The sequence below is a fragment of the Capsella rubella genome, unplaced genomic scaffold (genome assembly GCF_000375325.1).
Source record: "Capsella rubella cultivar Monte Gargano unplaced genomic scaffold, Caprub1_0 scaffold_4, whole genome shotgun sequence".
NCBI classification, from domain to species: Eukaryota; Viridiplantae; Streptophyta; class Magnoliopsida; order Brassicales; family Brassicaceae; genus Capsella; species Capsella rubella.
The window spans coordinates 9,547,106-9,570,647 of record NW_006238920.1 but is presented as its reverse complement, the minus strand read 5'-3'; the positions used below and the strand labels follow the sequence as shown (position 1 = coordinate 9,570,647).

Genomic DNA, 23,542 nt, shown 5'->3' with positions numbered 1-23,542 from the left:
AGTTTAGACTAGCTTCGTTGTAACCTTAAATCATAATAAGGAGAATAAGGTGATAATGATAGTATGCCTAATAATGTAAGACTAATTCCTCCAAAGAGATAAATTAAAATGATGAATTTAAAATTTATCTATTAGGTTTTGTGTTGTTCATAATTTTTTAAAAATATGATGTGGTGTATTATTTTATATTTATAGATAAATTTGACTCAATGATATGTTTCCAAAAAAAAGTTTATACACTTTCATAACTATATTTTCCATCTTAAATATTATAAAGTTAAATTTTCTCTCCCATAATTAAAGGCATGATAAATATAAATATTAAAATCAGAAATCCCAAAAGAAAAAAAAAAATCCCCAAAATCAAGGTATCGGTCACTCAACATCCCTTTTACTATCGGACGGATTTGAGAGTTTGTTTAATCTTTTTATTTGGGCTTAAAAATTATAAGACCTACGAAACAATAAGCCCATCATTGTTATGTTATGGGTAAAAGCTGAATGTAGTAGACAAAGATGAAAAGATCTCTTCACTTTTTAATGTAACAACTAAAAACGTTTCAAGGACATACCTTAAGCTAACAAGAAAAATGTCAGACAATAGCTAATACATAGACTAATACAAAGTTAGAAACAAAGTATGAGTTCATAGCTAAGAGGATATTAACCAGGATATTTAGCCACTAATCAATATACCAAACACTAATGAAAAACATATTTAACAAGAACATACTCAAATTTAAGCATTGAGAACTTCAATCTTGAAATTTAAACTAGTTAGCCAGATCTTTAGACAGTGACATGTTGATCTCTCGGGTAATCTTAGGATTTCTCCAAATGGTTTCTTCAGTTGTTAGATCTTGAACCATTTCACACGGAATCAAACACACTTCCTATGTTGATAGCTTCTCCCGAATTGCTTGAGATTCAAACAGAACTCGAGTTTCCATTTGCACATTAGAGCTACCTTGCATCGGCAAATTAATAGGCTCGTGAGAAAACATGACCAAAATTTCATAAATTGGATTATAAGGTTGTTTTCAGGGTTAATCATTACCTTCTTTGTGGTCTGCATCAGTTGTAGAATCCCAACTTGAATCTGCAAGAACTTGACATACTTAGGGCATGTCCACTGGTGTTTTTCTACCGGTACTCTCAACAAAATAAATGATAAAAAAATAAAAAAGTTCAAGGAAAATAAAGAAACGGTACTCAAAAGAGTACTTTGAGAATCGGTACTAAACAAAAAGAGACAGATGTCAAAGATTTAGAAATTAAAGTAGTTAAAAAAATAAGAAATAAATTCAATAAATAAAATAATATTTTTATTATCCTTTAAGTACCTCACTTTAATATGAACGAATGGTGATGGTCTTAGCTGCGGCTTGGCATCTCGGCGGTATTAGGGTTAAAAGAAGGTGAAGCAATAAGGAGGAGTTACAAAGTTTATTCTTAAGCTTAAATAAGCTTTAATTACTAGTAAAGCCCTCTATCAGCAATGTGCAACTTAGCAAAAAAAAAAAAAAAAATCAGCAATGTGCAATGCTCGAGTTTTCTCAAAATGGCAATGCTCGAGTTTTCTCGAAATGTTTTGTAATTTTCTTTAGGGTTTTAGACTTTCTAGTCAATCAGTTAATGGATCCGTGTTATAGATGGCCGGTTCTAATTCCAGTGTTGGAATTAACAATCTGTATGTACTCGTTTCTTTGTTTACTTGTCTAGTTCTCCTTATTTCCAGCTGTTGATGATATGATGTAAGCTGCATTGTTTAAAACGAAAGACAAGAGCTTCCAATGTGGATGAGGCTGAACCCACCTATGATTCCTAATCAATCTCGTACCTATATATGATTGATTACGTTTGCAATGTTCGTGGTTTTATTTTGTTGTCCTTGAGTTTGATGTTGTGCAATATTAATCAACGGTCAATGTTTTAATCATGTTGTTAGTGTGCTTGGATTTGATGTTGCGTGGATTACGAACTTGCGTTTGGTTGTATGTAAATTTGATGATATGTCATGTTATCCTCTTCCGTGATATTATCCACTATAAATCACTAGTTGACTAGAATGAATTGAAAACAATATTTACTAATTTGTAAACGACATACGTCTCTACGGCCATACCAATAGCATTAGTTACTAAATCCCTAATATATTTTGCTATTTATGTTTATCATTTTTAAAAATACACGAATGCTATTGGGTTGCTTAGCATCTAGACATATAAACACATCGTGATTGTAACTAAATTTGGTTGAATTAGTCGGAACTGGCTGAATAATATGACGATTTGAATCATTTATGACATGTGTACATCTCGTCATATGTCTAACACATGTACAGTCGATTAAAAAACAAAATACCACCAGGCTTTTAAAAACTATGACGACTTAAATCGAGATTTTTTCCTTAAAATTGTGGTCAGATCGTGTCGACAATTTTATCACGTGTGCAAAACATTGAACTAGTAAGTGTAACTAACCAATATCCAAAAGTTTGTAACTTTGTACCAGTTGAACAGTCGATATCATAATTAAGAAGTAAGTTACTGAAATCTAGGTCCCATTACAATAATTGGAAACAACTCGACCATGTCTTGTTCAAGCTATCGGTATGTAAATCCTATCATGTGTTCAGCCCAAGACTCCTTTTAGAAACACATTTTTGCTATGGACACAAGAACGCAAAGCGTACTCTGGTTTACCCAAAACAAGTATAAACCTTGCATGTTATGTTTACGAAATTTTCAGTTTTTTGGCATAGGCTTTGAAAACACATACACCGGAATATGACAATACACTTTCTCGTTTCTTCGAAACATATCCATCTAACAGTATAAACGTACATCAATTTGTTTTACAAAAATGTGCATTGTGGTGTCGTTTTCGTCGTCCTTGGTCCGCGGATACCATTTCACAATAATCCCTAAAAATTTGCATGCTAACATGAGAAAATTATTCCATTTATTATATACTTCATTACATGCATGACCTCTCTAGGAGATTGAAATAAACACCATTATGGCATTATTGAACACCTAATTATCAACTGCCCATGCCAGAAACAACAAAATAACACACCCGATATAGATTCATTGGATCCCAAATTTAAACTTTAACAATTTAATATACTCCCTCCCCACAATAATGCCATCAATTCAAACACTCATCACCACTCACCAAACTAAGCAAGAACCGGGATACCTTGCTGAGACCGGAAAAAATTAGTCCGGTCGAACCGGGCTTTAATCTTAACCAATCTCAAATAATTCCCTTTGAAATAGCTATCCCCATAAACCTTAGCTCCTTGGTACGTCGCATTATATCCCGGCGTTGTGACTCCAATATCAACGTCCCTGTAATTAAAGAAAGCTTCTCTCGGGTTCTGCGAAACAAACGGAGCCATAGCTTCTTTGAAACTTCTCGCAATCGCCAAGAACTTCTCTTCAAGCTCATCACCAGGTTTATACCAATTCATGAAATGCTCAATCATGAAAACGTTACCACCTCTATGCACAAACGCTGTCGCATCAGACGCTATCTCACCCATTTTACCTCCCCATGGATTCCATTGCATCCAAACTCGTCGTGGAAACGGAGAATGATCGATCATCGTCTGAAAAATCTTTGCAAGACCATTTTTTGAGATTGGAGTTTGAACAAAATCTGAAGTACGTTTCCAGTAGTATTCGTTTGTTGATACTCTCTTGAGTAACAGCTCGATCGGTGCCTTTTCTGGGTAATTAGCCCAGAAAACGCTCGATTCGATCCATTTTTTAACAAGACAGTCCGATTTCGTTAAATGTAGCTCCGGAAAACTATGTTTAGTTATGTTTAAAAGCCTCTCCGGTAAACCAAGAAACATTCCGATGAATGAGACTTTTATAGTCTTACCTTTTGAGACTTTCCGGTTTATCGGTTTAATCTCTAACCGGATAAATAAATCTCTGTCGATAACCGGAGCTACTTGTTGCCATTTGTGAACCAAATCAATGGCACCTTCTTTCACCGTTCTTTCCAGTTTAAAAACAGTGACCTTCTCCGGAACCCTAACGAGCTTTAACTTCCATGCCAAGATAACGCCGTAGCTTCCGCCGCCTCCGCCGCGAATGGCCCAAAACACGTCTTCTCCCATTGCACGTCGGTTACGGTAGACTTTACCGTTGGCGTCCATGATCTGAGCGTCGATGATATGATCAATGGATAAACCGTATTTTCTCATGAGATTACCGAATCCTCCGCCGCTGAAATGTCCTCCGGCGCCGACTTTGGGACAAACTCCGGCGGGGAAAGCGTGGACTTTGCTTTTACGTGCAATGTTGTAGTAAAGCTCCCCGAGAGAGGCTCCGGCTTGGATCCAAACGGTTTCGTCTTTCATGTTGATATCTATTTTGTTGAAGTTGTACATGTCTAAGATTACGAATGGTACCGGAGAAGTGTATGAGAAGCCTTCGTAGTCGTGGCCGCCGCTACGGATTCTTAGCTCCAGGTTTAGGAGTTTGCAGCAGGAGATCGTGGCTCGTATGTGTGTTTCTGTTACGGCGGCGACGATGGCTTCTGGTTTCCTAGTGGAAGCAGAAGCGAAACGGAGGTTTCTGACGCCGTTCATTAGGTTTGTTGAGAAAGATGAGTTTGTGGGAATCACGGCGGTTCTTGAGTTGGGACTGCGGTGGTCGGACGGCTGATTGTCGAGACATCGGAGGAAATGCTCCGGGAGAGATAACAATGACGGTGGTGATGAGGTGACTCGTTGGATTGTGATGAGATAGATTATTATAATAGTAGGAAACGTTTGTCGTAACCAAAACTTCATTTTCATATTGTTATTTGTGACTGATTGGTTTTGGAATAATGAATTGAGTATTGTTGTGTTGTGTGTGTATTTATAGTCCATAGAGTAGTGTATTTTTATTTTACCAGGGAATATTTCTGTGCTGTATCCTGTATGGTATGTATTATAAGTGTGCGTAGTTTTCTTAATTTGTTGTTTGTTTTTATCCGGTTGTATTTTGTCTTTGTACTGTATTATTATTATGAGTGAAAGTGTGAAACTATGCATATTGGATTATAAGTTCCGTAGAAGATATTGATTACTTTGACATATGAAAAAGTTACATTAGAAGTTACTTTTTGATTTGTCGACGATAATTTCACGACCTCACCAATTATCAATAGCGACATGGTTTGATTAATAATTTTTTTTTTTTTGATTAATAATTTATGGTGATATTTTGATTGCTTTAGAAGAAAGAAAATGTAACACATAATTGTACTAAACGGGCTTTATTTGATTATAATCTAAATAAATAGAGTAGTATGTGTTTCTTTCTGTTTTTGGGAACCCTGGCTTATTGTAGTGTTTAGTAATTATAATTGTTGCATGTAATTTACAGTTTAGAGCAAATCCAAAAGGCGATCAAAAATACAGAAGAACTACAATACGTAAGAAGGTCGACACGTGTCGTTATGGATAAACTGGTGAATAGAAACCGTCCACATGTGAGTTTCTTATCACACGAGGGCTTTTTGATCGGTTCGGACGGTGAGTGTAGTTATGATCCCCGTGAAGGTATTCCAAAGACAAGAAAACATGTTTTGTTTTGTTTTAATCATCGATTCAAAATCAATAGAAAAGAGCCTTCTCGTCTCTTTACTCGAAACTCTTATCTGTAAAAGATTCTTTTTCTGATATCTCCAAAACTCTCACACCATAAAAGAGATGGTCGTAGCTAACGAACATACTGTACATATATATATATATATGTATGTATAATGAAATTATATGGTTAATTTGTCAAAAGCAAATAGCCACAAGAAATGAGATCATGATCTGTCTAGCTATAACGTTTATAACTCAAGAGTTAGGTTTAGATTTTATATTTCTTTCTGACGTCTAAATGTTATATAAGAAACTATATCTCTAAATTAATTTGTTTACTAGTATATTGTGAGTTTTGCCTAAAATGGCAGTGTTTCTCCTTTGGGCTATAAGCCTAAAACAAAACTTTACTATGAATTTTTCGTTAATTTATTCTAAACTGAAATACTTATGAGTTTTAATTTTATATTACATAACACTTACTTATTTGTCTAAATAGAGAGCGTTCATGCATTTTATATCTTGCCATTTTGTACAACTGCCCTAATACTGTATATAATCAAAGATTCAAAGCATGAAACTTTTGATGGAAGACCACATAGATAACATAGGTCGAGCCGTCGAAGCGTTGAGCCTTGAGGTCATAACGCTAAAAACATTTGTTTCTAACGCTAGTTATAACGCTAATTATAACAATTTTTTTTTAATACAATAGGCCTCGAGGTCATAACGCTAGAAACATTTATTTCTCAAGGTTGGGTTAATTGGGATCATACCACATACTAATCATTTAGTATACGACCATACTAATCATGCATGAATATAACTTTCTTTTTTCCGATAGAATGTCAAATACATGTGCCTGAATCAATTGAGGACTGAAATTAAATTAAAACTGGATTAGTGTGATGCTTTAATCGAAGAGCGCTTTCAATTGAATCACCTAAAAGATTACTGTTCAATCTGCTAGATTTAAGACTGAATAAAAAGAAAATTAAATCAATGTCAATACTAATCAAGTTATTTTTTTTTTTAAGAACAAATATATTCGTATATAGCACAACGAATATAAGCATCAATATAAATTCAAAAAGAAACATTAAGAAAACAAAACTTAATATACATAATAAAAAATCATCATCTAATAATATAAATGTTAAAAGGAATATTAAGAAAACAAAACTTAAAAAGGAGAAGGATCAATCAAACAACAACAGCTAGTTGTGTTTTCTTCGTTTTACAAGGTTTACCAGTTGGAGTTAACAATAAGTGGTTGTTCCTTGTTTGACAAAAAAAGAAGAAGTGGTTGTTCCTTTCCCAATATATATATAGTTGTTTTCTCTTTTGATTCCTTTTATAATGGTACTTCATAATTGCGTAGATTTGTGTTTGTCTCAATCGTGTGTATTTTTTTATTATCGTTGTTTGACCAGAACCTGATAAATGATAATTAATATGAAAATTCAATGTGGTACATGGGGAGAGTGGTCATCGGTCCAACCTATACACGTACGTCGTCTTAGCATCGCATCTTTTGCTGTTACATACTCAAATATATATATCATTACAACGGATATGCGATTGCAACTAAGATATGAAACACTACTAATGACAAATACTATAGAGAGATTCTAGTGGACAAAGTCCAATAGGAGATGTTTAAGTTGAGAAAGACTATATAATAATGTTTCAATCTCTATATACGAAAGATACAAAAATGTGTGGGTCGGTGATATCCAAAGGTAGTGATCATGGACGTATTTATCATGGAATGGCCGTTGATCACCCGGTGCAAGAGGTGCATTTGCACTACATTTAGTTCCAATAAAAAAAAAAAAAATTTCCTTTGGGCCTATATTAATTTAATAAAATTTAAACTAATAAACTTATTAGTTTTTTTTTTTGGACAGACTAAGCTTATTATATTATCTAAAGTACTAAATATATATTTTCTTTATTTTTTTTGGAAACCCATAGTTGCTTTTCTCTTTTTACTTCGAGATGACAACACATTAAATAATACCTCAAAATCTAGTATATAATATATCTATATATATATATATCCATATATTTATCTAGTTCCAACTTTAGTGTCTAGTTTTAGTGCCAACGTCTTTTACGAAATTCCTGTTTCAACATTTCCCTTGGTTAATTACCAAACACCATCTTATTGAAAATGATTTCTCTTCCCAACTTGAGTGACACACATATCAACAACAATCATATTTCAAATTAGATCTCTTCAAATTGAATGGGATAGAGACGTCTTCGATGAATGCTCGGAATGGGACAAATGAGGAAACCCATTTTGATTTGCCATCATGAGTCTTTGGCTCTTTGCACCGTATTGGTTTAGACATATTATGAGATGGATATAAATGTTTAAGCAATGAACAAACAAACTCAAGTCTGTCAAGGGGACCCTAAAATGAAAGAGCAGGCCCAATTTAAATTAAAACTATAAGTACCAACTGCCCACAAACCCATTCATCAATGTTGTGATCCGAGTTGAAACAATAAGGTAGTTTGTTCACTAAAGTACTCGTTATATAGCGGCTAAGCAACGGATGACTTGCGTGTAAAGTTATATTTGGTTAATTTTATTTTGACGAGAAAAGGATTATAAAAGACCAAAGTTCTAAAATCCAATATAAGTTTCCGTTATGACCCATTTTATCTACCAAAACAAAATTTAGAGTTAAAAAAAAAAAGTAATCCTTATCTTATGTGTGTTTTATCATCTAGTATTTTTCTGCATTTTTATGAGGGTTTTTATATGCCGAAGTTATTGAAGAGTTCTTAAAAATTATATCAATCTACTTATTGAAGATTTTGCCACCATATTGTGCTTGAAATAAACATCAGTACTGTATATATACGGTTATTTGGAAAGTTCACCCTTCACCCTTCGATGTAAGTGACTAAGTGAGAAGACAACAAATCGACAAAAGATACAAAATTAGTGAATATTCAAAAACGAAAATATATTTGGTGAAAAGGAAATTAAGTAAATTTGGATTAAACAAAGGTACATGCGTGAGGCGAGTTTGGTGGCCTTGACCGAGTTGTCGGATCTACAATGTCTGTTATGTGAATACGAAATTTATAAAAATGTGTTACAACATTTCCAAAAAAAAAAAAGTTTATATAAACTGTACTATTTTAAGTTAGCTAGATACACATTCATACACGGTTGAATGAGGAAGCAAACATTGACCAGTACTCACTCTTATAAAATTTCTCAGAAGATAAATTAAAGTTGCCTTTAGTGGTATTAAATCTTCCCTGTCACTCCCTCTCTTCTTTAGTTTAAACGAAGCAACAATGTGTGTAAGCGTTTTGTTGTTTATCTAAATGGAGACAATGAAAATGATAAAATGGTTGGTAGATATGTACATGATTGTAATTCGCTGTTATTCTATGAATTCAACTTTGTTAATTTTTCCAAACATTATAGATTTGATTTTACATGAAGTTGTCAAACCTAAATTTTTAGTTTGGGTTTGATCTAATTTATACGTAGGGCCGTCGGTTCAACTTTTATGTAAAAGGCCCTCTGCGAATATAAAAAGAAAAGATACCCTTAATTATCATAAATATCATATAATGTAAGTTGTTTTTCGTGGACTTTTTCTATCCGAAGTCCAGATGTTATTATTTTGCGTTTATTAATTCCCCATCTTTTTCTTGGTGAGCCTAGTCTTTTTATTGTCTTCACTACACTTTTGTTTATGAATTTTACACATAAAAGTTTGCGCACATCTCATATATCTTGACTATACGTCATAATAATAACATAGGTAAAGTTTGACTTAGCGATCGAACGTGGTATACGTGGATGTTCCAAGATGATCTTTATCAAATACAGTTATGTATTAAATTTTCATCACATATTAAGCTAAAGCATGCAATAAGGAACAAAAAAAAGTATACTGTATTACGAAAGATATATATATGTCATTTTGTGATTAGCATTAGCACTGAACTTGGTGCAAAGTGAAGACTGTACGATCGTGTGCAATCGGATGGACGAACCTGTTTGGTGAAAAGTGCAGTAAGTTAATGTTTTTGACTTTGACCTGACGGTTGTTCGTGTCTTTAGTTGATTATTTGTGGGAGAGCAAGTGCAGTTTATACGATGGTTTTGGACGGCTAGATAAATATTATTTATGTTTTTAAAAGCATTTCATGTTTATATATATGTTGTTTAATTTTGCAATTTTTCAAAAAAAGTTTTAAAAGAAAAAAACGCTAACAATAAGAAAATCGGATTAAATGGTAATATATGTGCGTTATTGCAGTGCGAAGGATGAAAAACGCTCCGCTTAGATGATTACCATACCTATGTATGTGTGCTACAGTGTGTATGTTTGTGCCATTGTGCGTGCGAATAGAGCGTGTGTTGAATATAAAGAGGTAAATCCAAATTAAGACTTTGAAGCAAGTACGTATGATTCACAAAAGTTAAGACAATGTCACTTTGTTGCTTTTAAGCTACATAGCTCAGAATACCCCATCAAATCACACCACTTTTCGCAATAATTTCGATTTCACCAAAAGAAAATAAATAAGTATCTCACGTCAAAACCTAAATTAATCCCAAATACTAGGCAACGAATGTAGTATTAATTAATTACGTGTGCTTCTTTTTGATAAAACATCAATTACGTTTTACGTGTATAAATTAAACAAGTTAAAAAGAAAAACATACGTAGTTACGATTACTCTTTCCATTACCTTAATTACCTAGTTCGTCAAAATAATTGTAGAGAAAATAAAGTGGACCGTATATTGCTAGATTTTTAGATGAGCTAGTCAGTTGAAATAAAATAATTACTGTACAAATCAAAGGACAGGAGAGAATGTGTTAAGGCGTTCACGCCACAATTACTGAAAGATCGATAGTGGTGTCCCTATCTTTTATATCTGTAAAAAAAACAAACATAAAAGTCGTGTCGGTATATATCCTTGAACACAAATCTTGAAATTAGTGCGTATTTAGCATTGTTTATCCCTAAAAGGCACAAATTCTTCCTTGCTTTTTTAAAATAAACATTTCATAACCTTTCATTATGGATTATATATAATAATTTTTAATTCTAGACCTTTAATAATCATTTAGTTTAATTTATTATTTCATAACCTTTAACCTTGCCACAAGTTATTAATGTAGACCTTTAATAATCATTTGAAAAAATAAAATCATTTTATATAAACAAAGAAGTAATGATATCATCTTCACATCAAAATTACATGTAAAGATTCAAATTATATCATTGGAGTGAAGGACAATGCAAGGAATCGACCCAATTACTTGAATATTAACAATTCATTTCATTTCTCTATTTGGTTAGCAAAACATAATGTTTGATTTTACGCTTAAGAGATAAACCCCAAGAAAAACCTTATTTTCAAAGTAATATACATAAATAAACCCAAAAAAAAGGAATCGAGCAACGAACGATGAAACAATTTTAGTAAAAATAAAAGATTAGAAGTATAATGCAAATTTAGCAATGATGTAATATTTACACCAACTTTACGTGTAAGCCATGCCACACGGCCTCACCCACACATACATCAACCTTCTATATAAACCCAAACACATCCCTCAAACAACCAAAAGCATACAAACCTCATTTGCATAACAAAAAAAAAAATGGCGTTTGCGATATCGAAGCGAGACGCAATCGCGTTTCTTGTAACGCTACTACTAGTCTCGGTTCCATTGTCTACCTCCACGCTACAAAAAGATTTCATGCAGTGCCTCGTCGACAACTCCGACATCTCTTTCCCCATCACGGCGTCGTTTTACTCACCGGACCAAAACGCTACTTTGTTCAAAGAGGAGCTTGAGTCCACGGCACAGAACCTCCGGTACTTGACGCCGTCGAACCCGAAGCCTGTCTTCATATTCGAGCCTTTATACGAGACCCACGTGCAAGCAGCGGTCGTGTGTGCCAAGAAGCTCCAGCTTCACCTCAGGCTACGTAGCGGAGGCCACGACTACGAAGGGCTCTCGTTCGTGGCCGAGGGCGAGACACCTTTTGTGGTCGTCGATTTGTCGAAGCTTAGACAGGTCGACGTAGATTTGGACAGTAACAGCGCGTGGGCTCACGCCGGTGCTACCATCGGAGAGGTTTATTACAGGTAACGCTTACGCATAATTTTTGAATATAGCAAAGACAAAAATTGAAGCATAAAACACCAAATATTTATTCTTTTTCTAACAAACATTAAACAAAGTTGCTTCATTTATATTTCATGGTTGACTTTAAAATAGTAACGGAAGCTTTGACTTTAAAATAGTCTTCAGCTACGGTTTTTTCCTAATTTATCCATTGCCAATTACTTATTGCCATTTGGGGAAACTTTAGTTTCTTTTTTCTAATATAAACTTTAATATTAGTGGATTCCCGATAAAACGTCGGTTGAATTTGAAGGATGACTTTGTACATCTGAGTGGTTTAGTTTTGTAACATTTATTTCTTAGCTTTGCATGCCTTTTTCCGCTAAACTAATTTTAATTTTTCGTTGTCATCTTCTATAGTTGTTTTGTCATCTAGAATTAATCATCAACATACCAAAAAAAATGTAGTGGTTACATTTTTCAATAATATTTTAGTTTTTTAACTTTTAGATAAACCATAATAAGCTAGTAGTTTGTTTGTCTTGTCATCACTTCGTGTCTTCGTTGATAATTATACTTGCATATATGTAGTTTGTGTTGGAACCATGCAGATTATAAATAAAACAAACCGAGCACGGTTAAGTTTTTGGTTAATGATTCGGAAATTAATCGAGTCATCTTTATTGGTGGGTTTGTAGGATTCAGGAAAAAAGCCAAACCCATGGTTTTCCGGCGGGTTTATGCTCGAGCCTTGGCATCGGCGGCCACTTAGTCGGCGGAGCTTACGGTTCCATGATGCGAAAATTCGGTCTCGGTGCTGACAATGTCCTCGACGCAAGAATCGTCGACGCCAACGGCCAGATTCTTGATCGTGCGGCGATGGGAGAAGACGTTTTCTGGGCGATCCGCGGCGGTGGTGGTGGTAGTTTTGGCGTGATCCTCGCTTGGAAGATCAAGCTCGTCCCTGTTCCAGCCACCGTGACGGTATTCACAGTAACGAAGACGCTTGAGCAAGACGGGACTAATGTGTTGTACAAATGGCAACAAGTCGCTGATAAGCTTGACGATGATCTTTTCATCCGTGTCATTATTTCGCCGGCGAGCAAAACCACCAAACCGGGAAATCGAACCATCTCCATGTCGTACCAAGCTCAGTTTCTCGGCGACTCTAATCGGCTCATGCAGGTACGCTAGAGCGCCATTTCAAACTTCTGGGTCTAAAATTTGAATTCTTTTATCTTTATGATTCTTACAATTCAAGCAATAAACTTTTTGTTTACAATTTCAACCCCAACAGGTGATGCAGAAGAGTTTCCCTGAGCTAGGACTGACGAATAAGGACTGCACTGAGATGAGCTGGATCAAATCAGTGATGTACATTGCGGGATTCCCAAACAGTGCAGCACCAGAAGCTTTACTAGCCGGAAAGTCATTGTTCAAGAATCACTTCAAAGCCAAGTCAGACTTTGTGAAAGAGCCAATTCCAGTAGAAGGCTTAGAAGGATTATGGAAGAGGTTTTTAGTAGAGGATTCACCTTTGACGATTTGGAACCCTTACGGAGGAATGATGTCGAGGATCTCCGAGTCAGAGATACCTTTCCCTCACAGGAACGGGACGTTGTTCAAGATTCAGTGGTTGAGCACGTGGCAAGATGGGAAAGTGAGCGAGGCCAAGCATATGACGTGGATCAGGGAAATGTATAGTTACATGGAGCAGTATGTATCGAAGAGCCCGAGACAGGCGTATGTGAATTACAGGGATCTTGATTTGGGGACTAATGAGGAAGGGAGTGATGCTAGAGAGTGGGGGGCTAAGTATTACAAAGGGAACTTTGAGAGGTTGGTGAAGATCAAGGGTGAGTTTGATCCTGATAATTTCTTCAGGCATGAACAAAGTGTTCCTACAAAGATTGGTTGATGTATTTTGAACTTCCTTGGTCAATGGGTTTGAAGTTTTAACTTTTAATAAAGAACATAGATATCATATGGATTTGGGTTTTGTCATAGGGAGCATTCTATATTTTGTCTTTCTGTTTAGACTAAACAGAAAAAACATTACTTATGGTTATGTGATTTGGTTTTGTTATAAAAGATAAATTTATTTTTGAACTAAATATAGTAAATATTTTCTTCCGATTCTGAATTAGAGTGCCGCATTTTGTACACAAGTGGCTCTGTCACCAGAAGAACAGAGCACCGATTTGTAATATACAGAAAAACAGAAAAATTGGCAACGCAATGCAATCTTCATTAATATCTGCATCCTAGAAACAAAAGGAATCAGTCGATGAAGCCAACAGTAAGAGACATATCCAAAAATTTACTGCTTTTGACGACTTTTTGAAAACTGAGAAATCATCTAACAACAGAGGTTTTGAAAAAACTCGGATGCAAAACCTCGTTGTTCATCGCTCAACAAAGAGAACCACTTGGTAACCAGATTGACAGAACCAGATATGCTTTGGTTGTCAGAACCCGGAAGGGCGGTGGTTTTGCCTAGAAAGGCAGTTGGAAAATCCAGCTGAAGTGTCTTCAGGATGGAGCTCACAGTTGCTATCTGGACTGCAAAACCGGCCTTTAGTGTCGTCTCGCACTGTAAAAATGCTGACAGTTTCACTCTCAAGTTTGAGATCCCTTCATTTTCATAGCCACCAGCATCCACTCCAATACTGGCAAATATAAAGCAACCGATGAGATTTTGGATATTAATACATCAGAGTAGTCCTCCTGATAAAAGAGATAAACTAATAATATTACCTGCTAAGTTGCCCGAGAAGAGAGACGATTGCAACAGAGAGGTTCATCGGCAATGGCATGCCCAGCATCTTAAGCAGTGGAGCAATAATATTCGCACTAGTCCACTCCCATGCCTGCATTAAGATATAAAATCAAGTTGGTTCAACAGACTACAAATTAGCAAAACAGTATGCTCTTAATTTTTTTATAATTACATACCGTGTAACAAGCAATAAGCTCCACCAATGCCAGGATGTCACAGAGATTAATACTTTGATCCCTGGTCAATACGCACTGGAAATCTTTGTCTGCCGGGCTAAATTTGGTCTTCTCTAGATGAATAGAACCCAATGAATCGGTCAAGCTTTGATGCAAAGTAGTAGCCTGAGTAAACTCGTGAATAATTTCCATGAGCTTAGATGCCATAGCCTCCAGCGAGGAAGACATGTCTGAGAATGGACACTTGTTCTTGCCTGGGTGCAACTTAGCATTTGCCTCCAGAGTACCAAATTGTCTGTTCTCTAGACACATGACAATGGACTTCAACACTTCAATTGATAGGTTATGCTCAGTAGAGGACACCATTTTATCTCCGGCAATGTAAGCAAAAACATGAAGAATGGTCAGTAGCATTGAGGAGTTCTCATGGCAGCGCTTGTGCAAGAGTTCAAAGGATGCTTCAAAAATATATCCAGTACGATCTAGTGCAGTACATATTGCAGCCAAAATAGCACTTCCAGCCACCAAATGATCAATTGGAGAGATTTTGCGGACGAGAGCTATATTTTCTCCATTCAAGTTGACAGGAATGCTTAGATCAGAATCAGATGTTTCCGATGATTTAACAGAAAATAGTACCCTCTCCTCGGAAAGGAGGTCCCTAAGGAGAGCAAGGAGTTCTTCCGAAAATTCTGACAGCATAACTCCAGCTTCAATATCAGCCATAACTACCACAAGAAAATTCGAAGTTTCAAATTAGAACATCAAACCGAAAGCAGATCGAAACATATAGTTTGAGATGAATTAAAAAGGGAAACAGTTTTGGGGCATACCATCATATATATACTTTGAGAAAGAATCCATGCAGGAGAAATAATCAACATTCAAAGTATTCGCCATTTCGAATGAGGAAAAGAAGTTATGGAGCAGTAAGGAGAGTAACACACAGACCCTTTCCCTGAAAAAAAGAAGAAGCAACATTAGCGCCTGACACTACTTTACTGATGAAATTGGAAAACAAATTATATAACCATAATGCCTTGAAAAAGTATCAAAGAGCAGAACAACATACCGGGCCAAAAGGTTTTCTTCCACTTTCAAAGAGGATAGAATTGCTGGCACTGCCCACTGTGCGCTTGAAACTTTTGGGAATCGGTGAACACAATTGTTTGCAGCATGAAATATTTTGATGATACTGTTCCGGTCTTCAATATTTGAAAACACAACAAAGTGTTGAAGTATATGACCATGCAAAGTTGTCGACATGGGTGGCATTTTGACTGTCAGTAAATCATTTGGATTATTGAGACTGGGAGTTTCACTAGAAATTATTGTCTCAGGTAAACCCATGTTATTACTGGCAGCCAAATCAAAAGACCTAGCAGATATATCAATCTCATTCACGATTTCACCACCCAAAAAATCTACCTGAGGAAGATCAGGGGACAGAAGCGATTCTCTGGCCATCTGGTAATAATTTTCTTCTTCCAAGTTATCCAACTCTAGCAACTTCATATAATCTGTAGCAACAACGTCCAAAAATGTTGTCGCGCCATGTGCTTTAGCAGTAGAGAGGGACATAGTTTCCCCAGCTATATTACCTTGAGTCTTGCCTGACTGATTAAACTCCAGAGAATTCTGTATAATTGTCTTCTTCTTACCAGAAACCCTTCTTTTCTTGGAAACTGTAATGCCATCTGCGGAGGAGCCAGCTTGCCTATCAGGGACCAAGGTATCTTCTTTCTGTAAAGGCCTATACCCAGTGTCAACAACTATAGACTGCAAGGTGCCCATCTTCCCTCCAATCTGCAAATGTTTCTTTTTATCATCAGATGACAGATGCTTACGAGACACAACTGCCTCTAAAATTCTTTTCCTTTTCCGAGAGTTCTCATCAACTACCCCATGACTATCTCTCTGAAGACTTTGACGATAGTTTTCAGCCACCACACAGAGATTTCCCTTTTTAGTGGTATCAGAGAGTTTCTGGAACGTACTTGATTTTGTTGGTTGGATATACTGTTTATCTTTTGCTCTTTCTGCTGAAGTAGTAACAGAGAACTGCTCATTTCCCTGTGAGGCCAGTAACTGCCCATCAGAAAAAGATGTTGTGCTGGAAATTACTCCAGAACTCTGTAATTTTCTAGAGCCTCCAGTAGGAGACTCTAATTGAGAAATAGTACCTGAGACAGACTCACTCACGCCCCGTCCAGATTTAGAAATTAAGTAGGCAGACAACTTGCAAGTCTGCTCCTGAGAATCAGAGCTGGCTACCAAATTGCATCTTCTGTCAGAATGCTTTTCACCATTACAGTTCTTCTGTGATTGTAGCTTCACCAGTTTCCTGCACTCCGTAGCCTGCATAGCAATAAGATGAACATAAGCAGACTAATAAAGAATTACAATGATACAGTAAAGTGTTAGATGATATAATGTTGCAAATAATCCCTGTTAAGATATAGGGCACTGATTCTAAGATTAGAACAGATCAAATTTATAGCCGTCTACGGTCAGATTCTATGTCGAAGATAACTTCAACTGAGTATTTCAGCTGAGAATATTTGAGCCACACATGTAAGCCTAGGATATTTTCTCAAGAAGAATGATTATTTTTATCGACCAAGTCCACAACAAAGATCCATCATGCAATCGAATGTCTGAAAACAGGTTAAAAAGAAACTATCAAGTTTCAAAAAATATCTACATTCATCAAGCCAAAATTCAAATTAGGATGAGAAGAAGCATGGCATAAGATATTAATGGAAGAAACAAACCTTTTTAAGGCCTGATGTACCTTCAACGTCTCTTGAAAAATACTCATCCAGTAGATTCATGCGATTTGTAAGGCTACCAAACTCCAGTTTTAACTGACCTAGCTCTTCAGCCTGAAATTCCCTTCGAAATTTTTCAAATTCCGCCACTTCTTTGGAGTGTTTTGCACACTTTTTCTCAAACTTCAGATTTTTCTTCAAAAGCTCCATTTCAGTCTTTTCTAGATCTCTGACTTTCTGAGGAGAAATAGAGTGAGTCTTGATGGATTCCTGTGAAAGAGAAAGCTCATGCACCTGTTTCTTCAAACCTTCAGTCACAAGCCGTGCTTCTTGTAACTGCTGAGTCAGATCATCAGTACGAGATTTCCAGTCTAAGGCTGATTTCTTATTCATCTCAAGGAGCCTTATCTTCTCTTCCAATTTAGCCGAGTTTTCAGCAACTTTTACTTTGCTACTAGCATTCTGCGATTCCAACTCTTTCTTGAGCTCTTCATTTCTTGCTCTAACAGTTTCAATTTTTTTGGACAAACCTTCGGCAAGCTTCACCTGCTCCCTAGATTTTGCACTCTCCATATCTGCACGTTTTTTCTCTTTCAGTGTCTTTTGTTTTTCAAACTCAAGCTGCTTTTTTACAGTCTCCAGATTTGAGGTCAAAGTAAGTAAATCAGAATTAGTCTTATGAGCTGAAGTTCTTAACATCTCTAACTCGGAATGATACTGATCAGCTTTCTTTTTCTCTGATTCTGCTTTCTTCCTCTCTGACTCTGTCTTCTGCCTCTCGCTTGCAAGAAGGTTTTTAACCAGACTGATTTCTTTTGTTACTTCAGGAACATGTGGCTTGGTCTCCTCATCTTTTACTATCAGAGCTTTTGCCTTGTTCAATTCCTTAAAAACTTGTTCCCGCTCTTCTTCAGAATTATCCGCCCTTAAAGTTTCTTTCTTTAGGAGATCCTTTAGTTCATTGATCTCCTTTTCTCGATTCGAAGCTAGATCCTGAAGAAGCTTTGTTTCTTTAAGGTTCTGCTCCAGTTTTTTTTGCAAAGACAATATCTCAGACTTCAGACCAGATATTTCTTTCTCCAGAGACGCTTTCACCGTTGAATCATTGTCCTTAGTGTCTCTGTCAGCCGCCATCTCCCCAAGTTCTGTAGAATTTAGATAGCAAAAAAGCACTGATCAGTTAAAAATCCCACTTACACCATTTCAAAGTCCAAATTCAAGGCATCTAAATAGCTATCAATAGATAATTTCAACAACAAAAAAAGAATAATAAAAACCTGATCAACTTACTTTTCTCGAGATTATATTTCTCAGCATTAGTATCTGATATGGCCTTCTGGAGAAGAGCTGACGCATGTTTAAAAGCATCCCGCCTCTTTTTCATCCCTATGTACTTCCCTTGCCACTGAGATACAGTCCAGGGAACAAAAAAAAAGAAAAGGAGATTAATTTAAGTTAAAATACAAAACATCGTAAGAACTGTTGAAAATCGAATACTGGGGAGAGATACATACCGCGAGGCAGCAAGGGTTTTCAGAAGCCAGTTCAGGTGGAGCATCAACCGCCTCCATTGCCGGGAGATCTCCTCCTCAGATTGTGAAACAAAATCTCACATAAATGGAAAATTCAACGCCATGAACCAGAGGTGGGGTGGGGGTGAAGAACCTTATAGAAAAGTAAAACGAAAATCAAAAACCCTAAACCCTAATTTTCTGTGAGCAGAAGGAGAAAGGAAGGAACAGTGGAGAGTTCGAGAAGGAGGAAGCGAGGAGTCAGATGAGACCGCGAGAAATTGGATCTCCGGGGCGGGGCGGTGAGGGGAGTGTTGATTTTATTTCGTTAACCAGGCCCGGCCCAATATATGCTTTATTTATTATTGATTTTTTCTTTTTGTTACTCCCTTCCTTGCCATACACACACTATTGCTTGTAGACTTTTTATGATTTGGATTTTGGATGAATTTTTTCACAGACAATAAGAAGTTAAGAGCTAGCGGTACCAAAATACTGCATTCCCAATTGATTTTGCTAATATTATTTTTTTTTAAAAAAAAATTTGAGATGTAAGACCACATGGCCAAAAAGCAGGGACGTATTCGTATGATCAATTGCTTTCGTTGAGCAAGTGAGCAACACATCAAAACTATTATATTAGGATGTGAAACATTAATTTACAAAGACAGTGACCCAAATGAAACCTCAGATAAACATCTCAAAACTCATCAAGGATGATTAATAACTTAAAACATCAAATGTATTGAAAATATCCTTTTCGTTTTGCCTCTTAGTCCTATTGCTGTTTTCTAGGGGCTTTTGTAGTCGGAAGTGTCCCAAACACTATGTCCCATAACGACGAAGTTATACCAAATCCTTTGTCCTGAATCCTGAAGTGATGATTCAAATGGTATTTCTGCAGAATCATTTTTATAAAAAAAACCCACAACAAATGAGTCCAATGATTCAGTGATCTGGATACAAATGAAAAGAAAGTCCCGGGTTTTAAAACTTGGCATTGTTTTACCTTGAGATTTTTGGTCACTGGTCTAGTTGGTTGGGCATGGTGAAGGTAATAATGAGTGACATCATACAGTACGTAACCGAGCATGCCTCCACCAAACAATGCAGGTGCTGTTGAAGGAGTTGAGATAGCCTTTGCAATGTTCCAGAACTAGGACACATGAAAAGAAGATGGTTTAAGGTCTGGCAGTGAAAACAGGTATAATGTTGGGTTATTGTTGTAGATGATTACCGGAATACATAAAATCGCTGTTGCAGTAGGAGGAAAGACGAGTCGAAGGTGGTCCATTGGGTGCTTGTGATGGCATCCATGAATAAGATAGTGTAGTGTGTTTCCCCTGAAATGGTTCCACAAAATCATTAGCATCTGACAGAAGTCAAGTTTCTAGGAATTCCGTCTGTTTGAAGAGGTACTATCTATGTGAAATGTAACATAGAGAGAGAGAGAGAGTGTGACGAACCAGTAACTCTTTGTTTTGATGTGAAAAACGAACCGGTGAAGAAAGTATTCTATAAACGTCCAGATAAATATTCCCATGACAACAACTGAGACGATTTGTGGAAGTGAACAGCCCATGCTTACTGACATTGAGATGCACCAGACTACAACTGGCAACCAAATGACAGGAACCGCCCACCAAACTGTAAGGGTCAAGAACTGTTCGATTGCAGATATGTCAGAGAACGGAGATCAGAGGCTTATAGAAATTGCCTGTTATTGAAAAGTGAATATGCAAAATAGAGAACGAGGAAACATGAAACTGATATTACCTCCCAAAAGTCACTCTGAAAAAACCGAGGGCCTTCCTTGGTCGCGATAGGTTGATGAACCCATTCCTCATACTCTTCTCCAAGATGACCAACCTGTAAAACATCCAAAGCAATGTCAAGAGGGGTTGAAGACAGACTTTACTTTAATTAGCTCTAAGAAAGAAACAAAGGCAATCTTGGGTGATTATGGTCTCAAAGCAATGTTGGCATAAACTATTTCAAATCTCCGGAAAACAGTATTTTACCTGAAATACAAGGGGCTTGGTAAGATCCACAGTGAATCCCTGAGCAACCATTTTGCAGACTTTTTACTGATCTGAAAACATAAACGAAACAGATGATCCAGAGCTATTTTGATTAGAAACACATAGTGTGACATAATAAAACACCTAACGTCAACTTCAACAGGTTAACTATATTGAAAACGTACAGATTCTCTTCACTATGGGAATTTTCTATAGTCAAATCAGAGGCCTGAATCGTAAGCAACATTTCTTAACTGGGTAAGAAAACGACAGGGTCTATCGTTTGACACGACAGTTAACTTTATTGTTCTTATATATTACACCCAGACGACTAATCCAATGATGTTAGTCATTTCATTGGTCCAAGGAAATGCATCGCTAGCATAAAAGCAAGTATTAGATATGAAAGACAAAATATTAATCATGTGCTTCTCACTCATTATCCTCCAAGGACCCACCACCAAACACACATAAACATCACATATATGCAAAGTAAACTATCCAGAGTACGCAATCACACAAGTAATCATCAAGGAAACAAAAAAAAACACACACAGTTCCTAGTTGAGCTGAGACACCAAATCTAAAAGATTTTCCTATAGCCTATGACCATTAGAAGAAATAAAAAAATGGGAAGTATGGCTCAATCATTGAAACCATTCGCTATTCTTGTAGTAAGTAAGAAACAATGAGGCCTACGTTTGAGAGAAATTGAGCATTTCATCTCAGCCAAATCGACCTTCGACAATGCGTAATCAAGTTTGTGTGACTCCATGATTAGTTGTTGTTCTAGTATCAACAGCAAAACATTCCGATCTAAACACTAACACCAAATTGAAACAACAACCAATTCCATGGGAATCTCAATGGTCCAGCAAAATGAAATCTGAGGAGGATACAAATACGGAACCTGAGTGCAGAGGATCTGTGAGGAAGGAGAGGAGGCGTCGGTCAGAAGACAGACGAAGAGAATCGCCGAGATTGTTTTAGATTCGCCTTTGTTTTTGAGGTTTGGCGACGTTGGTGTGCGTGTATTTTGATAGAGGAGACGAGGTCGGTGTATATATCTTCTAGAGGAGATGGATCGAATCTGGACCGTTGATTAAGAGAGAGGGCCTTAGATCTCGGAGGCCAACGAATCGTCAAATATTCAAAAATCAAAACACCAACGACGGCTGTGACAGGGTGTTGATCTTTTGGCTCTGTTCATACATTAGCTGTGTGCTAGCTCGTCTTGTCACTTGTCACACTTCTTATTAGGATCCCAGTATTTGCACGTTCCTGTTATAATCACACAACACTACGAACAGTTTTGGTTTTTTTTTTTCTATTTTTTCAGAAAAATATTCAAATTCAAAATTCACTCATATAAATTTTTTTAATGAAATTACTCATACCTGCTTAATGCTTTAGTTAGCAAAAACTTGTTTCAATAGTCTACACTTAAAAGAAGAAGAACAATGTCAAAATATATTGTTGATTAAAAGTTCAACATTTTCCATAGAGATCAATAAAGTTATGATTGAATCACAGTATAGCACAACAGTTTTCTTGATTATTATTTGTGGAATTTCAAATTCAAATCGACTTATGTAAAAAGTTTTGGAAATGATTCAAACATTGCAGTGGAAGATACATGCTTTAGTCAGCAAATTATATTTCAAAATTCTAGTATATAATAATTAATAGATTGAAGTTAACAAGTTTGAAACTAATGACGAGTTTAATCATTTTCCATTGACCCATGAGAAAGTTTAGTAGTATGATTCAATCATGAGAGCATAAAGATATCTTTGTCGAGTAAGTGATTAAACTTCGAAGATTAGCTGCTAGACAATAACCATACGGTCCATACTTATGAATTTTACCCAAAATTGAGTAAAACAAAAAATTTAAAACTGATGATGCTTTTAAAAATTTGGATGCAGACGCTTATGGGTCATGATGTTGAATCGGCCACTGTACCGATATGTGGTCAGCTTTAAGTGAATAAATCTAAGTTGGTCTTACTATCATGTTAGCGAGCAGTTCACATAGATGTTGAGGAGAAAAGCTTTCTTGCATTGGTGCACAGGAAAAGGAATGGACGAGATGTAATTTACTGAAGCAGAGAGCAACATGAACGACCTCGTGGCTAAGTACCAGCAATACCAAGATGCTACAGCTGATGAGGCGGATGAGTATGAAGAAGAGGACGAAGATGCTGAGCTTGATATTTGAGACTTTTAAGATCTTTAATTGAGTGTGAACCAAAAGAATATTGTTCTCTTTTGGTATTTGTTAGTTTGGATTGTTCTTTGTCTATTGTTTTAGGTGTAAATTGTATAAAACTAATTTGTGAAAGAGTGTTGTGTAAACAACAGAAGATGTATTTGGTTTATATATCTGGTTTGGTTTCAGATCATTATAAATTAATGGTTATTCGAAGGAGGCTAATTAAAAAGAAAAAAAAAGCCTAGTCCACTTACGTGAATAAGATAATAATTTCGATTTTAGCTAATTTTTCTTAATAGTTTACATTTTACAAAAATCTCTAGAGATATTTTTCTTAATAG

General features: G+C 36.2%; 4 protein-coding genes across 4 annotated transcripts; 1 reads left to right on the top strand and 3 right to left on the bottom strand.

The window, feature by feature from the left end:
- Nucleotides 1–3,049: 3,049 nt before the first annotated feature.
- LOC17889960 (berberine bridge enzyme-like 16) lies at nt 3,050–4,832 on the bottom strand. Its single transcript, XM_006293891.2, has one exon. The coding sequence runs from the start codon at nt 4,817–4,819 to the stop codon at nt 3,185–3,187; it is 1,635 nt and encodes a 544-aa protein (XP_006293953.1). The 5' UTR covers nt 4,820–4,832; the 3' UTR covers nt 3,050–3,184.
- A 6,396-nt stretch (nt 4,833–11,228) lies between these two features.
- LOC17889010 (berberine bridge enzyme-like 15) lies at nt 11,229–13,719 on the top strand. The gene is made up of 3 exons (XM_006293917.2): nt 11,229–11,749; nt 12,428–12,914; nt 13,027–13,719. The coding sequence occupies exons 1-3, from the start codon at nt 11,259–11,261 to the stop codon at nt 13,645–13,647; spliced, it is 1,599 nt and encodes a 532-aa protein (XP_006293979.1). The 5' UTR covers nt 11,229–11,258; the 3' UTR covers nt 13,648–13,719.
- A 235-nt stretch (nt 13,720–13,954) lies between these two features.
- Nucleotides 13,955–19,252, bottom strand: LOC17888058. Its single transcript, XM_006293508.2, has 8 exons — nt 18,970–19,252; nt 18,746–18,860; nt 17,459–18,600; nt 15,757–17,042; nt 15,518–15,642; nt 14,685–15,412; nt 14,487–14,599; nt 13,955–14,398 (listed from the first exon to the last, which is right to left on the bottom strand). Exons 1-8 carry the CDS (start codon nt 19,024–19,026, stop codon nt 14,089–14,091), a joined length of 3,876 nt encoding a protein of 1,291 aa, XP_006293570.1. The 5' UTR covers nt 19,027–19,252; the 3' UTR covers nt 13,955–14,088.
- Nucleotides 19,253–19,571: 319 nt separating this feature from the next.
- Nucleotides 19,572–22,196, bottom strand: LOC17888258 (dihydroceramide fatty acyl 2-hydroxylase FAH1). Its single transcript, XM_006294849.2, has 7 exons — nt 21,898–22,196; nt 20,988–21,058; nt 20,743–20,835; nt 20,433–20,629; nt 20,204–20,309; nt 19,976–20,122; nt 19,572–19,864 (listed from the first exon to the last, which is right to left on the bottom strand). The coding sequence occupies exons 2-7, from the start codon at nt 21,036–21,038 to the stop codon at nt 19,745–19,747; spliced, it is 714 nt and encodes a 237-aa protein (XP_006294911.1). The 5' UTR covers nt 21,039–21,058; nt 21,898–22,196; the 3' UTR covers nt 19,572–19,744.
- Between the last annotated feature and the right edge of the window lie 1,346 nt (nt 22,197–23,542).